Raw genomic sequence first — 15771 nt, 5'->3', positions numbered from 1 at the left:
GAGAGTCAGTTTTTTCCTTTAGAGGCCTTGGAACCTTTCCTAGACTTGCTCCTGGAAGAGTCTGGACGGGAGCTTCCTCGGCTGGGGGCTCTACCACGAAAGGGCGGTATGAACCTCGTAGCAGGAGTATCAGCTACTGGGTTGCGATAAGTCCTAGGGACTGAGGTAGCAACCTTAGTCTTACGAGCCGATGAGGCTACAAGATCATGTGTGTCCTTTTGTATCAGGGCAGCAGACAATTCCTTAACCAGCTCTTCGGGGAAGAGGAACTTCGAGAGCGGAGCGAAAAGGAGTTGAGACCTTTGACAAGGTGTAATGCTGGAGGAAAGGAAGGAACAAAGCTGTTCCCTTTTCTTAAGAACCCCTGATACAAACATCGACGCAAGCTCGCCAGATCCATCTCTAATGGCCTTATCCATGCAGGACATCAGTAGCATGGCAGAATCCTTGTCCGCAGGGGAGGTCTTCTTGCTGAGGGCCCCCAGGCACCAGTCTAGGAAGTTGAACATCTCAAATGCTCTAAAAACACCCTTCAGGAGGTGATCAAGGTCTGAGAAGGTCCAGCAAACCTTAGAGCGCCTCATTGCAGTTCTACGAGGCGAGTCTACCAGACTTGAGAAGTCAGCCTGGGCAGAGGCAGGTACTCCCAAGCCTGGTTCCTCTCCTGTGGCATACCAAACGCCCGCTTTAGAAGTGAGCTTAGTCGGAGGAAACATGAACGAAGTCTTGCCAAGGTGCTGCTTAGTCTGCAACCACTCCCCTAAGATCCTAAACGCTCTCTTAGAGGACCTTGCTAGGACTAGCTTAGTAAAGGTAGACTTAGCTGGCTGCATGCCCAGCGAAAACTCAGATGGTGGAGAGCGGGGAATAGCAGAGACAAAGTGGTCTGGGTATACCTCCCTAAACAGAGCCAAGACCTTACGAAAGTCAATAGAAGGCGGGGAAGACTTGGATTCATCCACGTCTGATGAGGGATCCAGGTGTGCCGCCTCATCATCAGACGCCTCATCACCAGAGTGTAGCGAAGAGATCGGAAAGGTATGCTGAACAGCAGAGTCAGTACGAGCTGGAACATCAATATTAGTGGTTTCCTCTTCAAGACTCTGTTGAGGGAACACCTGAGGCTCAGACTGCAAAGGCTGAACAAAAGCAGAAGCAGAAGGTAGGCGCATGGGTGGAGGAGGCTGACTCCTGGCATGAGTGGCTGAACTCAAGGGTTGCGCTTGCTGAGTGGTTGGCGGAAGCGGAGTAGTAAGTTCCTGTTCCTGTGGTGTGAGCGGAGAGCGATGAGATAGAGGCTGCGCAGAACGAAGTAAATGTCTCGCCAGTTGAGGCTCCTGAGGCGCAAGGCTAAGGTGTTGTGGTGCTTGCCTAGAGGAGGGTTGAGCTCGCTGCAGCGAGAGCTGAGGAGACTGACTCATGGTTGGGAGAGGTTGTTGTACCTCGACCGAGTGTTGCATCACTGGTGGAGCAGCAAGTGGAAGCGGAGGAAGAGGGGTATAAGCCTCCTGATCCCATTGCTGAGGTTGCCTTAAGGAAGGCGGAGGCTGAACACCACTGGGAACACTAAACTCAGAACGTGGCTCAACATCGTACGCCTGGCAGGCGGTACTGCGGTCAGGCGGAGCGAGCGCAGGCGGAGCGAGCGCAGGCGGAGCAAGTGCAGGCGGAGGCGGAGGCGCAACCTTCTCAGCCCGACACTCACGCATCAAGACCGAAAGTTGTGACTGCATGGACTGCAGAAGAGACAACTTGGGGTCGGCAGACACTACGGTCTGCTGAGGCAAAGCCTGAACAGCAGAGATCTGTTGCGGCAGAACCTTACTCCTCTTGGGCGGAGTGCAGTCGACTGATGACTGTGGCGAGTCAGAGCTGAGCCAATGACTGCAGCCCGGTTGAGCACTCGCGTACTGGACTCTGCGTTTGAGTGGTCTAGAGACCTGAGTCCAGCGTTTCTTCCCTGACAATTGATCAGCGGACGAGTAAAAGACGGGCTCAATCGTCTGCAGGTGGGAGTGACGGTCTCTGGAAGACACGCCCGCAACCACCGAGGATACTTCTGTGCGCCGATCAAGGCCTGCCGAACCCTTTTGCCCTTCGACATTGCTTCTCCCCTGGGCTTGGGAGCTTGCAAGAGGTCCCGGACTGGGAGGACGACTGGCACGCACAGAAGTATCCTCACGCACCACACTGACACTGACACTAGCACTTGGCACTGCACTGACACTAGCACTCGTCACAGCACTGGCACTAATACCACCCACTGCACTCTTGACCTTAAGCTCCTTGACTTCGGCCATAAGAGACTTATGATCGCTAACCACTGACTCTACTTTATCGCCTAAGGCCTGAATAGCACGCAACACAACAGACATATCAGGCTGAGGGCAAATAGTAGGTTCGGGGGTAGCCACTACAGGGGTAGGAAAAGGTAGGGGATCATGAGGTGAGGAAAAAAGTGAAGAGTGAGAAGAACTCCTCCTAACTCTGCCTCTCTCTAACTTAGTTGAATATTTCAAAAGACGGACAAAATCAAGTTCCGAAAGTCCGGCGCATTCCTCACATCGATTTTCTAACTGACAGGGCCTGTCCCTACAGTCAGAACAAGCGGTGTGAGGATCTACCGAGGCCTTCGGAATACGCCTATTACAAGACCTACATCGTCTATGGGTGGGGGCTTGTGAAATGTCAGACATCTTGAATCCAAAGAGTTAGCCAAGTGGGGTTTCAAAATCAAGCAAAAGATCGTTAACCGTTAATCAGGACTATATAAAAGCTATCTAAGCTAATATAAGAAGGTTTCCAGTAAAGCGACAGCCGAAATCAAAGAGAAATACTTCACCAAAGTCGTGAAAATACTCCAAGAACATAAGCGTATCCCAGAACGTCTTGCCGGAAGCACGACAGAGGAAAAATTGAGGAGGTGTCAACAAGAAGTACTATAGTACCTGGCCACAGGTGGCGCTGGTAAGTACACCCCCTTCTAGTATTGTGATAGCTGGCGTATCCCTCCATAGAATTCTGTCGGGCAACGGAGTTGACAGCTACATGATTATCGGGTAAGTTTAATATTGAAAAATGGAAGATACTATAAGAAGTACACCTCTACAATTAAAAGAACTTCCGTACTATATACTCCAAATCCAATGCCCGCATCAGATTTGAAGCCATCAATATATATAAAAGTTGATTCATTATGTTCTTCGACATGTTCCATAAAAAGAGACCTGGCTTCTAATTCAGTCATGTTCTTTTTTATACCAATAAAATATTTGCAAAAAGATATTTCTGGTAATTTCCATAGAGGGGTTGGTGATATCCTAAATGGAAAAACTCTATTTCTTACTATATCAAGACTGTTCATTAATTGTTTGCCTGAAAACCATAAGATTGAGGAAATTTTGGGTTTAATTCAAAATATCTACAATACATTACAAAGTTTGAAGTATGAAAGACTAAAGATTTAGGAAGTCTTAGCAACCTAACCCAATACCAAACAATAGAAGACTTTCGGTAAAGGTCTAAAGGTAATTCTCCAGCATCAGCAAGGAGACTTGGGATACGCGAAGTTCTAAATGCTCCTGCACGTGCTAGTGAGCACTGACGTCCGGGCGAACGTTGGCGCGCTTGGGAGAGTGCTGGCGGCGCACGGGTGAGAGCAGGAGTGTGGATGAGAGCTGACTTGCGTGCGAGAACAAGTGGTGGCGTGCGGGCGAGAGCTGGCGCACTGGCGAATGTTGGTGCGCACGCGCGTGGGCGAATGTTGATGCACGCGACCTGGTGCGTGCGCGTGGGAGATCCAGCAAGCAGGAGAGCGCTGGCGCATAGGCAACCACTGACGCGTAGGCGAGCACTGGCGCGTAAGAGAGAGTTGGCGAGAGAGCACGGGAGAGTGCTGGCGCGTGGGAGAGATCTGGCGCATATGCGTGGGTGAGCGATGGCGCGCGCGCGTAGGCGAGTCATGGCGCATGCGCACGAGGGAGTGATGGCGCGTAGGAGAGCACTGGCGCAGAAGAATGCTGGCGCGCAGGAGAGTGCTGGCGTGCAGGAGAGTGCTGGCGCGCAGGAGAGTGCTGACGCGCAGGAGAGCGCTGGCACGTGGGAGATCGTTGGCGCGTAGGCATAGATTGCAGCTGCCGTCTAGGTTAGCAAGCAGGAGACCCAAGTTGCGCGTGTGTGCGCAGTTTCGCTAGGCTCTGTTGTGCCGGTGATTGTTGGCACGCTGGTAGGCACTGAGGGCGAGCAGGTGAAGGAGCGCGCCGAAGCGTTGTAGAGCGCTGATAAGCAGGCTGGTGCTGACAGGATGCTGGTAAGCGCCGGTGCACTGCCAGGAGCTGGCGAGCTGAAGGGCGATGGCACGCAGCCGCGCACTTTGGTAGGGCCTCAAGAGGCCGTACCGGGAATAAGAACGGTGATGGAAGATCGGCAGGTCAGCTGGCAGGTAGCTCAGGAACCGGGATGTGCCCTTTGGAAAGGCGAACATCCACCGATGGAGATCACGAACGATCTGCAAAGAGGTCTAGGACTGATGTCAGAGGATTAGTAGCAGGTCCAGGCACGGTCGAAGGTTGAGGGCCAAAAGACGACTGCAGCGGAGAATCCTCTGCGGGCGACGGCTGCGACGATGAAAGAAGTGACAAAGAGGCGCCTTTTCACTGATGGTGAAGATAGACCTCTAAGGCGAAGTGGAGGTTGAGCTTTACGGCGAAGACGCCCTCTAGGGGCTGTAGGACCAGCAAGCTGACCGTGAGCCGCAGCAGTCCTCAGAAGAAGAGTCTCTATTAGTGAACTCCCCCGAGGGAGAGAAACACTCGCTGGACGGACAGACGTCGGACTAAGTTTCCCCTTGAAGGATGATCAGGAACAAGGGAAACTAAGTTGGCAACAACAGCTGGAGAGTCTGGAGGAGCAGGGGAGTCGGTCGAGATCACAGGCGACACCTCTGACACCACAACGTCGACAAGAGCCAGAGGATCTACCTCCGAAGGCGACGATGACTGCTGCACACTAGCGCCTCAGCGAATGAGTTGCAGCAATAAGTCCTTGGAAGGCGGATCCGGGAGCCCCATGGACGGATCTCAGGACCCCAAGGGCGGATCCGGGAGCCCCAAGGGTGACCAAACCTGAAATACAGTCATTGACAAGGCCTCACCCGGGGGGAGAGGCGGTCTCTCGGAAGAGACTGAACAAGTAGGAGCAAAAACTGATTAATGGCAGTCTAATAAAGGTGAAGGTGCGGGTAGTTAACCTCGCTAAACTTTAATGGCTCGTCATTTCAGCTACGCTGAAAGTAATACCCCTAATAAATAGCGTGGTTTTTATTTCAGTTACGGAACAAAAATAAGTTTACAATACTCACAAAGCATTCGGTACAAAATTTTCATCCGAGAGATTAGTTTCCATACTCATTTCGTGAAGACCAATAGGGCATGATGACACTTTAATGAACCCAACTGGGGATGAAAACTGGCAGAATTCTAAAGTAAGTTTGCAGATTTTTTTTGCAGCAGCCATGTTTTAGATAGCAACTTCACCTGATGAGAGATAAAAATAGAACAATTAAGACAGGTAACAGGTATCATTGTACTGTATTACAGGGCAATGTAACCTAGGGAAAAAAACTACTATTTTCTCTGGAAAAAATGCCGCTCTCTTCGAAAATGACACTCGTTCCCGTTGCAAATGAATAGTTTCAGAAATATATATATATAAATATATATATATATATATATATATATATATATATATTAATTGTTTGAATTTCCATCTAAAAGTAGTTTCACTTGGTTTCTTTGCATGGTTGGAATATTTTGCACCACACCTTTAAGGCTACATAAATAACCTACGAGAAATTGACAACATTATCCTATCAATAAAATAAAGGCAACACTTTAAACAAAAGTATATAAAATAAAAAAACACTGCCAATCGTGTCGTATAGGGAATATTATGATATTTTTTTCTACATACTTTTGGCAGGCTTGGCTTTCTTTCCTCCCGCTAAGGCAATGTTTGTTTACATTTGAATGTTTCGTGTTAAAGGAAAAGGTGATCTGAAGTAATCAGACTTGAGGTCCTATTTCTTATAAGATTTGATGAACAAAATTTGTCTTAAAATCCTGACTGACGGTACCAGAATATAACGAAATTATTATGATGATAGTAGTTTGATTATTAAAATACATGCTATGGTAAAAGAGAATAAAATATGGATAAACTGGTTACTACTAAAATCATTTTTTATATTAAACAGGTTACGCTTGGTGAAGTATTATTTCTTTAAAAACAGAGCTATATAACTAGGAAAATAGTCATAACTACTGCTGCGATATCTGTATCTATTTAAACGTGGGCTTTATTATCTTTTTATCACTTTTTAATTTTAAAAATAATTATCCTAAACAGAGGCATAGTGAAGAAATAAAATAGTACTTTGTCTTTCACTTTGGTCGTCATGGTAACGTCAACAACTCTCTAGTCGAGATTTAATCAGTTGTTGGCATCGGTTAGGAGACAAGTGGTAAGTAACTTAGAATTATTTAGGTTATGAATAGCTTTTCTACAACAATATAATATGAAGAAAAACGGTTGATTATAACTTTCATATTAAAAGAGAAGGTTCGCAATAGAATAGCCTGAGGTAACCCAAAAGAAAATAGATGTTTATATCCAATGTGTTATAGAAGTTCCTTGAGAACATGGATGAGATGGTTATGTTAGCCTACTTATGTCGTTTTCGTCGATGTCTTCCTAAAAACGGAGAGAGAGAGAGAGAGAGAGAGAGAGAGAGAGAGAGAGAGAGAGAGAGAGAGAGAGAGAGAGAGAGAGAGAGAGAGAGAGAGTGCAAACTGTCACAAGTTTATCCAATGGTAGGTTATGTAGGATGAAATTATGATCATATCTTATCAAGCATTTCACAAAATTGATGAAAGAATGATTCATTTGCAGGGATGGTCTTACGATACTTCCAGAAATAGAGTACTAAATGGAGAGAGAGAGAGAGAGAGAGAGAGAGAGAGAGAGAGAGAGAGAGAGAGAGAGAGAGAGAGAGAGAGAGAGAGAGAGGTGCAAAGTGTCACATGTTATCTTATGGTAATATATATAATACACAGGATGAAATTATGATCATATTTCATCAAGCATTTCACAAAATGAGTGAGCGTATATGGCACATTTTCAAGGATGGTCATACGATACTTACAGAAATATAGTACTGAATGGAGAGAGAGAGAGAGAGAGAGAGAGAGAGAGAGAGAGAGAGAGAGAGAGAGAGAGAGAGAGAGATTATACCAAAAGAGTAGGACTATCTCAACCTTAGTTGTATTCGCTGTGGGTTGCAATCAATACTGATGATATATAGAAATATTCAATTATTCTTTATCCATACCAAGGGGAAATAGATAGACAATGAATCTGCTCTACTATAACTATGGAAACTCCCTTTTAATGTGTTAAGTAAAAAAAATGGATTAATATTATCATGAAAGAAAAGACATTACACTAGAAGACATGTAACTTATACTGATAATATTTAGTCACTGTACTCCATCTTACTTACAAAAAACATATAAATAGATGTTATAGAATGGATAAATTGTGGATAATGGGTCACTCCTAAAGGGTATTGAAGGAAGAGTAGTACACTATTTTTTTTTTATTCTGAACATGACCTTTATCAGCAATAATTTATTTGAAAAAGCTTTACCTTCAAACTTTATAAGATATTTTCTAAATCATTCAAAATCTCCCATTCTAATTTTCGTTGTTTCAGGAATTCTCTGGATCCGACGATTTAATTAAGATGGGTTTATTTTCCTCAACTTGGTTCTATTTGTCAGTTTCTTTGAGTCACCGTGTGTATTGGCCTCCGCATGGAGGCTTGCAAGCATGGCTAGGGGTTGAAAAGGCACTAAGGACAATACAAAACAACAGGGATATCCCATCTTGCGATTGATACTTATGTACAGTATATTACACACAACTCATACAGGGCTGCTTTTATAATCCTTAGAGGTTTCACGTATATTACGTTTAATTCTCTGGTTTACCTTTTCAAACTGATTTAGACATTGCACACCCCAGCCTCAAAACCTCATTTTTTTATACATACCAATCCCTCTTACATCTACATATTCTTTCCTGTTCACCATGAAAAATTTGCGATCACTATTTGCAAATTACGTTTTACTACACATGTCCTCAACGCCATACAAATTTGCTTCCTTAACCTTTCAATCCTTTATTCTTACATATGAAATTTATCTCTCAGGATAAAAACCTTCTTATGCAAATTATTCATAGAAAACACTTGCTTCACAGTTTTTTCCCCTGCCTAAATGCTCAGCCTTTCCCAGATAAGTGATTCTGTTATTTCTTTTAATTTCTCTGCCAAAACCCTGTCATACTTACTTCTACGTATAATGATTAATGTCGCAATATGTCTTCACATATATCTAAACCCTTCCCGTACCGTAGATAAACATCACCCAATCTTATGTGTTACACGAATACGGCACCACATTATAATGGAGGGCATTTTGTATTCAGATTTTTCATTGCCCCTCTTAGTTTGTCAATAGTAACTTCTACATGCACTCTCAAAGTTCCATGATTAGTCCGTTGACTTCATTTTGCATTTAACAAATACCCAGTTTCACATGTTTAATTGACACACACTCCCATAGACACGCGCACATATGCACACACTCACACAAACACACATAACACACGTGTATATATATATATATATATATATATATATATATATATATATATATATATATTTCTTGTGTGACGAGAATAATTCAGCCTGAGAGGAATAATTATACCCAATAATTTCTTTATTTTGTCGGTCATTTGTATTGTACAGATTAAAGTACAGTACATTGATAAAGGTACCACTGTACGTATTTGTAGATGTATAGTATAAACAATGATGGCTTAATTACCAGTTTTTTTTTTTTTTTTTTTTTTATTTTAAGGCAGTGTCTCTGAAAGTCCAGAAGATAAGATGGGCGGTAAGAAAGGAGGAAAGAAGAAAGGGAAGAAGAAAGACAAAAAGGATGAGGAAGACGAGAAACCCAAAGAAGAAATTTCTGAGTTGGACAAGGCGTATTACCTCAATCAAATTCAGGTAAGTTTAGAAATCTATAGCATAATATCAATCGCATTTCTTATTCGATGATTTTTATAGCGTTCTGTACCATTTGTGAGGTTTCATAATTTCCAAATTCTGCCCAAACAATTTAATTTTTAATTTGTAGAAGGTCCTGCCACACAAAATAGAATTAGTTAATCTTTGCTAGTAACGAAAATGTATGACTATCAAATAGAACTTCATTAGCGAGATGTCCGTAATCGCCGTTACAGGAGTAATTTTACAAATAATTTAAAATAGTATTTTTTTTTTTTTTTGTTACTAGAATGTTTCTGTAACTGATAAATCAGTCTCTACGAATGGTTATTTATGATTACTACTTACACAGATAATTGATAGATATTATGATATATATTTTTTTTTCTTTACACAGGACAAACACACGCGCACAAACTATTATATATATGTGTGTATATATATATATATATATATATATATATATATATATATATATATATATATATATATATAGAGAGAGAGAGAGATATATATATATATATATATATATATATATATATATATATATATATATATATATATATACATATATAGTAAAAAGGCGAAGGAAAGTAGATACTTCAGCATTTGGACAATTTATTTGCTTATACACTCTAACGTCTAAACCTCTCCGTTTTTTTTTATGTTTTGGTCTTTGATTTTGCCTTTCTAGGAGAGTTACTTGCTTATCCAGTGATTTTTTTTTTTTTTTTTTTTTTGTATTCCAGGTTATTTGTGTATTATTATTTTGATTTCCATATCTATTATGTTTTATGAATTCTTTTATTGTTTTTCAAGTTGTTTCTGTGTATCTGTTCTGATTTTGATATTGTTCATTTCCTATGTTATTCATTTAATTTTTTGCTTTTGATGTATTTGGTTTAATTTCTTAATTTTTCAGTATATTTCATTCATTTCATCTTTTATGTATTTCGATGTTAAATACAGTTGTTATAATTCTTGCTTGTTTAACTGAAATTCACTGATTTAACGTAAATATGTCTATTGATTTATGTTTTATGTTAATTTTTTAGCTCCGATGATGGGAAATGTTCCCGAAAGCTTAGCAAATAAATTGTCCAAATGCTGAAGTATCTACTTTCCTTCGCCTTTTTACTAAATCTCAAGCTTTCTAGAAGCGAAAATGCCATTCATTATATATATATATATATATATATATATATATATATATACACATATATATATATATATATATATATATATATATATAAATATATATATATATATATATATATATATATATATATATATATATATATATAGGCCTATATAGTAAATGAGTATATATGAATGTGTGTAGAAATCCCCACAACCACGTCATAAGCATAAAATAAGTATAATAACCACGAAAGTAAAAGTAAAAAGACTTTGTTGGAATTAGTACTTTTTTATAATAGACATCATCGTACTCACAACGAAGTTAAAAGCACACTGACATCGTATTTATAGAGGAAAGGGATTCCCTATGTGGCTAGTTTTTCATGATACCAGGTTAAAGAGAATATTACAGGATTACTGGAAAGCGGACCAATTCTTAGCTTTGAATTATGTCCTTGAGTACAGGTAATTACAGAGAGATTCTACGTTTATTTGAGCAAAGCTACTGATATGGATTACTGTGTTAGTCTCTGATCAACTGGTTCTATGATCTGGGTTAACCCATTGAACTCCCAAAGCATTACGAAGGAACTCAATAATGACAGCCATGTTATGCTGTTCGGTCCTTACAGAAATGTCTTGAACACAAAATAACTTTCTGAACTATATGTCACATTATTGTCATTTCCAGACATATCCTCAATTAAGTTTTTTTTTTTCTCTTTTTTTTTTTCAAAAGTGGTATGACATCTAAAACATCCATGACATGGTAAGCAATTTGTTATTCATTGCTTCCTTTTTTTCTAACTTGGTGCTATAAACTATTTCCTTAGCTCTATCCATTCAGTTAAAAAAAAAAGCAACAATTGGTATAGCATAAATCAGTAGTAATTTCATCAATTTTGGTAAAATCATCTTCCATGTACTCAGGGTTGCAAATTCTTAGTGCGCTAAGGTATACAGAGGAAAATGCGAAAGACCTCATGTTTTTAGTATGACCTAAATAGAAATGTATATATGATAAGTCGGGTTTCTAAATAGGGAAATTTTAAATTGATTGTCTTGTCTGACAATACAAACGTCCAAGAACAGGATACTATCATAGTAAATTTCATGGATGGAATCAATTGATTAATAATAGCAACAAAACACTTACGGTTAAAATTTTCTTTTAGAATACCCAGAACATCATCAACAGAGCGATATCGAAAAATTGGATAGTATCAGACTGGAGGCTAAGAAAGCACGAATACCTCATCAGAAATCAAAGAAGATTTATATGTAAGCTTTGCATGAACTCTTAAAGGACATATTAGAAATAGGATGAGGGAACAGGTGAGACAGTGATTCGAATATACAAGAAGGAAATAGATCTTATTAAACAATTCAGAAGGATTTGAAGCAAAAAGAAGAGATAAAAATTGCTTTATTTCATTAGTAACAGAAAAGGCAATGGCTCCCTTTCTTTCTGCGTAAATATGGGTGGGACAGTCACTGTGAGATATATGTATTCAAACCTCCTAGATACAGCCTAGCTGTAAGAGTTAAATAGAAACGAATTTTGTCAAGAAGTAAAGTAATTAAAAAAAAAAAACTTGCATAATGTAAATGGAAATATGTATTTTGAGAGACAGTGAATTATGAGAAAATTATTGGTCCGTAAGTCTAACTTGAGTTTTGTTGATACAGTAGGTACAGACACACCCACTCCTTTGAAGCATATCTTGAGTAGGGATTTCAGCGAGAAGTTTTGTACAGGAAATGGTGACGAAAACGGGTGTGAACATTCTTCCCTGTCAGATGTTTAAAAAAAAAGGAACTTATAGAAAATATTATGTGGGTGTAGGTTAAGGAAAAGGACCTTACTTAAAGGTGTGATTGTTAGTTATTTATAGTTCTAGAAAGGAATATCTCTGCTTCTAATATCTCAATGATTAGTTGGTGATTTAGCCAACATGTAAAATCTATTTCGTGTTTATGCCTATTCTATTCGTTTCTTTTCCTGCAACATATACTGTAGTCGTTGGAAACCAAAGTGAGGCGCTCCACTACAAGATGCCAGCAGCTAGACGACGCGGAGAGACATGCCAGAGCTCAGTATGATAAGCTGCAGCAAGATAAGACCGATATAATTAAGTTCTTGAAAGACAGGTAATCAGATGTTGCATTTCTTCAGCAATTAAGAACTTCTTCATTGTTTTAGTCACAAGCATATTTGCATTCTCTATTATTTTACGGACAGTAGGCAATATAAGTCTATGCAAAAGCTATATATATATATATACACACACACACACACACACACACACATATATATATATATATATATATATATATATATATATATATACAGTATATATATATATATATATATATATATATATATACAGTATATATATATATATATATATATATATATATATATATATATATATATATATATATAACAGTGGACGATAAAATGATGCAGATATCCTAGCACTTAAAATAAGAATAAATAAAGACAAAAACGCTGTATTTGAGTTGAAAATCTGGCAAGGATCGGTGAAGTATAAAAATCAGCTTTGTGTAAAAATCGATGAAGCGAAATTTGATATACAATAAGTCGGAAAATAATCAAAACCCCAGTTTTACCATTATTGAGGACGACAATAATCCGGAAATATTAGTTTTGTTGATACAAATAATATTAGAATATCAAAAGTTACCACTTTTTCTGTATGAGAGGACGACAAAAAAATATAAACCGATTTTTATGTAGAACTTATAAGGCATATGGTCGAAACATCACAATATTCTAATTACAATTGGCATTAAATTTATAAGCAAATCTTAGTTTTAACTTCATTCAATAAAACAAATAATCCTACTCTGGGCGCACAAAAATGTTATATGAATAATTAGATTACCAAGAGATTAGTACATTTCCTAAATGGGGAAAATAAGATCTAAAAAATCTAGTCTCTCCGCAAAGGATACAATCTTTTCAGTTGGGACAAAACATCCCGAAAAAAAAAAAAAAGACACTAGTTTATAGAATATCCGTTTTCACCTCTACTCTGTCAAAATAGATGATCAAATCTTGATTTAACCTTTGAGAGACTAAATTTTAATATTATAGATGACAATAGGTCAAAATACTGTACTTCTAGTTCTTATGACAGTGGAACTTAAAAAATAGGTTTAATAAATACGTTTCACTAGCACAGACGATAAAAAGGCACATCATTTCTAATTCCTCTCTTGACACAAATACTGAAAGATTCAAACCTTATGAAATTTAAACACAATGTAGCAATTTTCAAGAAGAGAGTATATCACAGTGGTCTTAATTTTGATCATGCAGGAACAAGTGAAAGGTTTCTGCAAGCATAGTTTCACTTTCAGAGAGTAGATTGTCGTGGAAATTCTTACAAAATTTAGTACATTGAAAAAAAAAATCAATTAAAGAAATCTGGTCCCCCTTAAAATGGCAAAGATGTAAATCTTGCAAAAACCTTGGCTTTATTTGGGTAGTAGTGAATACAATGCCCTAAGACAGAAAAAAATGAACACATAAACTCAAATAAGAAAAGCTTATAGGAATCCATGTACTATCTTAGACAAACCCTCTCAGTCTATTAGTCTTTGCAAATCATGTTTGTCCAAGAACCGAGATATGAGAAGTGATGTTATACGTAGTAAAATGACTGTGAAGTTATCATTCATGCTGTTTTATAAATGCAGGAATAATTTTAAAGGATAATATAGTAGTTTTATTTTGTTATAATATGTTTATAGCTAGAGGGCAACAGGCCACATAGGGTAAAATATAGAAGTAGGCTACTATGTTGGTCACCATCATGGACAGAGGTCAAACTATGATTCAACTAAAGTCCCAAGCCTAGAATGCATTTAAATAAAAGTTTAAACATGGAAACCTTTAAAGGCAATGAGGATACACTTTTCAAGCTAGAATTAAAGAAATTCTGCCTTGTCTAATTCTTAGCCTAAGCGTCTTAAATGGCTTTTACAATTTATTCTTTTCTTGTCTTCAAGGTTGACGGCTCGAGGCGATGAAGTGGAGGAACTTCGAAGCAGATTAGCAGGATTGGTGAAAGCTAAACAAGCAGAAAAGGACCATTATGAGGTATGTTTGATTATCGTTTCACTTACAATCTATTGTGAAACTGGGTGGTGTCTAGGTCTTGGATCTAGGGGTTAGGGCACGCAATTCACTTGCAAGAGTCAAAGCGAGGTTGGATATATCAGGGGATATTCTGTGGTTCCAATATGTGCTTTTATTAACATAAGCAGTGAATTTGGTATTTTGCAATTTCTTAACTCAAGTGGATTATAGAGTAGGGTGTTGAGGGACACGCGGTTTTAAATAAATGGCCTTAAGTTATTTTGTCTCGTTGGTGGGAAAACCTTGGTCCTTTCGTTAGTGTGGTGAACTTACGTATTGCATAAAGAGGACGCAGGCAAACACAGGCTCGTGTGTATATATATATATATATATATATATATATATATATATATATATATATATATATATATATATGTATATATATATATATATATACACACATATATACATATATATATATAATATATATACATATATATACTGTATATATATATATATATATATATATATATATATATATATATATATATATATATAATGTATATATATATATATATATATATATATATATATACAGTATATATATGTATATATATATAATGTGTATATATATACATTTTATATATATATATATATATATATATATATATGTATATATATATATATATATATATATATATATATATATATATATATATATATATATATATACACACAGTATATATATGGGTGTGTGTGATCGTTGGTATGTAGCAGTGTGCATATGTATGGGCAAACTCTGGTGCTCTTACGTATCTATTTATATTATGTTCTGAGTCATCTAAACTATATATCAAGCATCTAATTTTGAAAATGATGAAGTCGTCGAATGACCGATCTCTTATTCTAAATGATAATCCTTAAAGGCGATCGAAATCTTAAATACTTTGACATTACTGTTTAAGCAACTGTTTATGGTCAATGCAAAGAAACGTCAAAGATCGAATGTTTTAATGACTAGAATAGAATGTTCTTAAGGATAAATCATCATTAATGAATAGAAATCCATATTCGTTTGTTAATGCTTGCAAAATATAGAAAAAAAGAGAAAGACTGACTTGAAATTAATGAAACTACTTCTCAGCCATAGATATTAGACAAGCACACAATTAATCTGTCTTTAAGGGTGCCTTTCGTTTTGGTGGGTAATGTTACGTTAATCATAAGCATACAGAGTCAAGTGTTATCAAATGTTCGATAAGATAATATCAGATATGAGTATAAGCATATCAATCTATCTCATTATATTACCTGCATGTCTTCTTCTTCTTCTTCTTCTTCTTCTTCTTCTTCTTCTTCTTCTTCTTATTATTATTATTATTATTATTAT

At 37.9% G+C, this 15771-nt stretch overlaps 2 protein-coding genes across 3 annotated transcripts in view; one reads left to right on the top strand and one right to left on the bottom strand.

Annotated features, from left to right (window-relative positions):
* The window catches only part of LOC137640072 (methylated-DNA--protein-cysteine methyltransferase-like), a 137855-nt gene extending 131782 nt beyond the window's left edge, over positions 1 to 6073 (bottom strand). For both annotated transcript variants that reach the window (XM_068372514.1, XM_068372513.1), the window contains exons 1-2: positions 5971 to 6073; positions 5360 to 5534 (exon numbers count right to left, since the gene is read on the bottom strand). In XM_068372514.1, the coding sequence (XP_068228615.1) occupies positions 5360 to 5514 (155 nt within the window). In that variant the 5' untranslated portion in view covers positions 5515 to 5534; positions 5971 to 6073. The remainder of the gene's footprint in view (positions 1 to 5359; positions 5535 to 5970) is intronic.
* Positions 6074 to 6428: 355 nt separating this feature from the next.
* The window catches only part of LOC137639139 (cilia- and flagella-associated protein 157-like), an 18573-nt gene continuing 9230 nt past the window's right edge, over positions 6429 to 15771 (top strand). The window contains exons 1-4 of the mRNA XM_068371447.1: positions 6429 to 6520; positions 8982 to 9133; positions 12294 to 12424; positions 14312 to 14402. Of these exons, the coding sequence (XP_068227548.1) occupies positions 9011 to 9133; positions 12294 to 12424; positions 14312 to 14402 (345 nt within the window). The 5' untranslated portion in view covers positions 6429 to 6520; positions 8982 to 9010. The remainder of the gene's footprint in view (positions 6521 to 8981; positions 9134 to 12293; positions 12425 to 14311; positions 14403 to 15771) is intronic.

This window comes from Palaemon carinicauda, chromosome 4 (assembly GCF_036898095.1).
Source record: "Palaemon carinicauda isolate YSFRI2023 chromosome 4, ASM3689809v2, whole genome shotgun sequence".
Lineage (NCBI taxonomy): Eukaryota > Metazoa > Arthropoda > Malacostraca > Decapoda > Palaemonidae > Palaemon > Palaemon carinicauda.
Note: the sequence above shows the minus strand (reverse complement) of the source record. Positions and strands in the feature narration are given on the sequence as shown.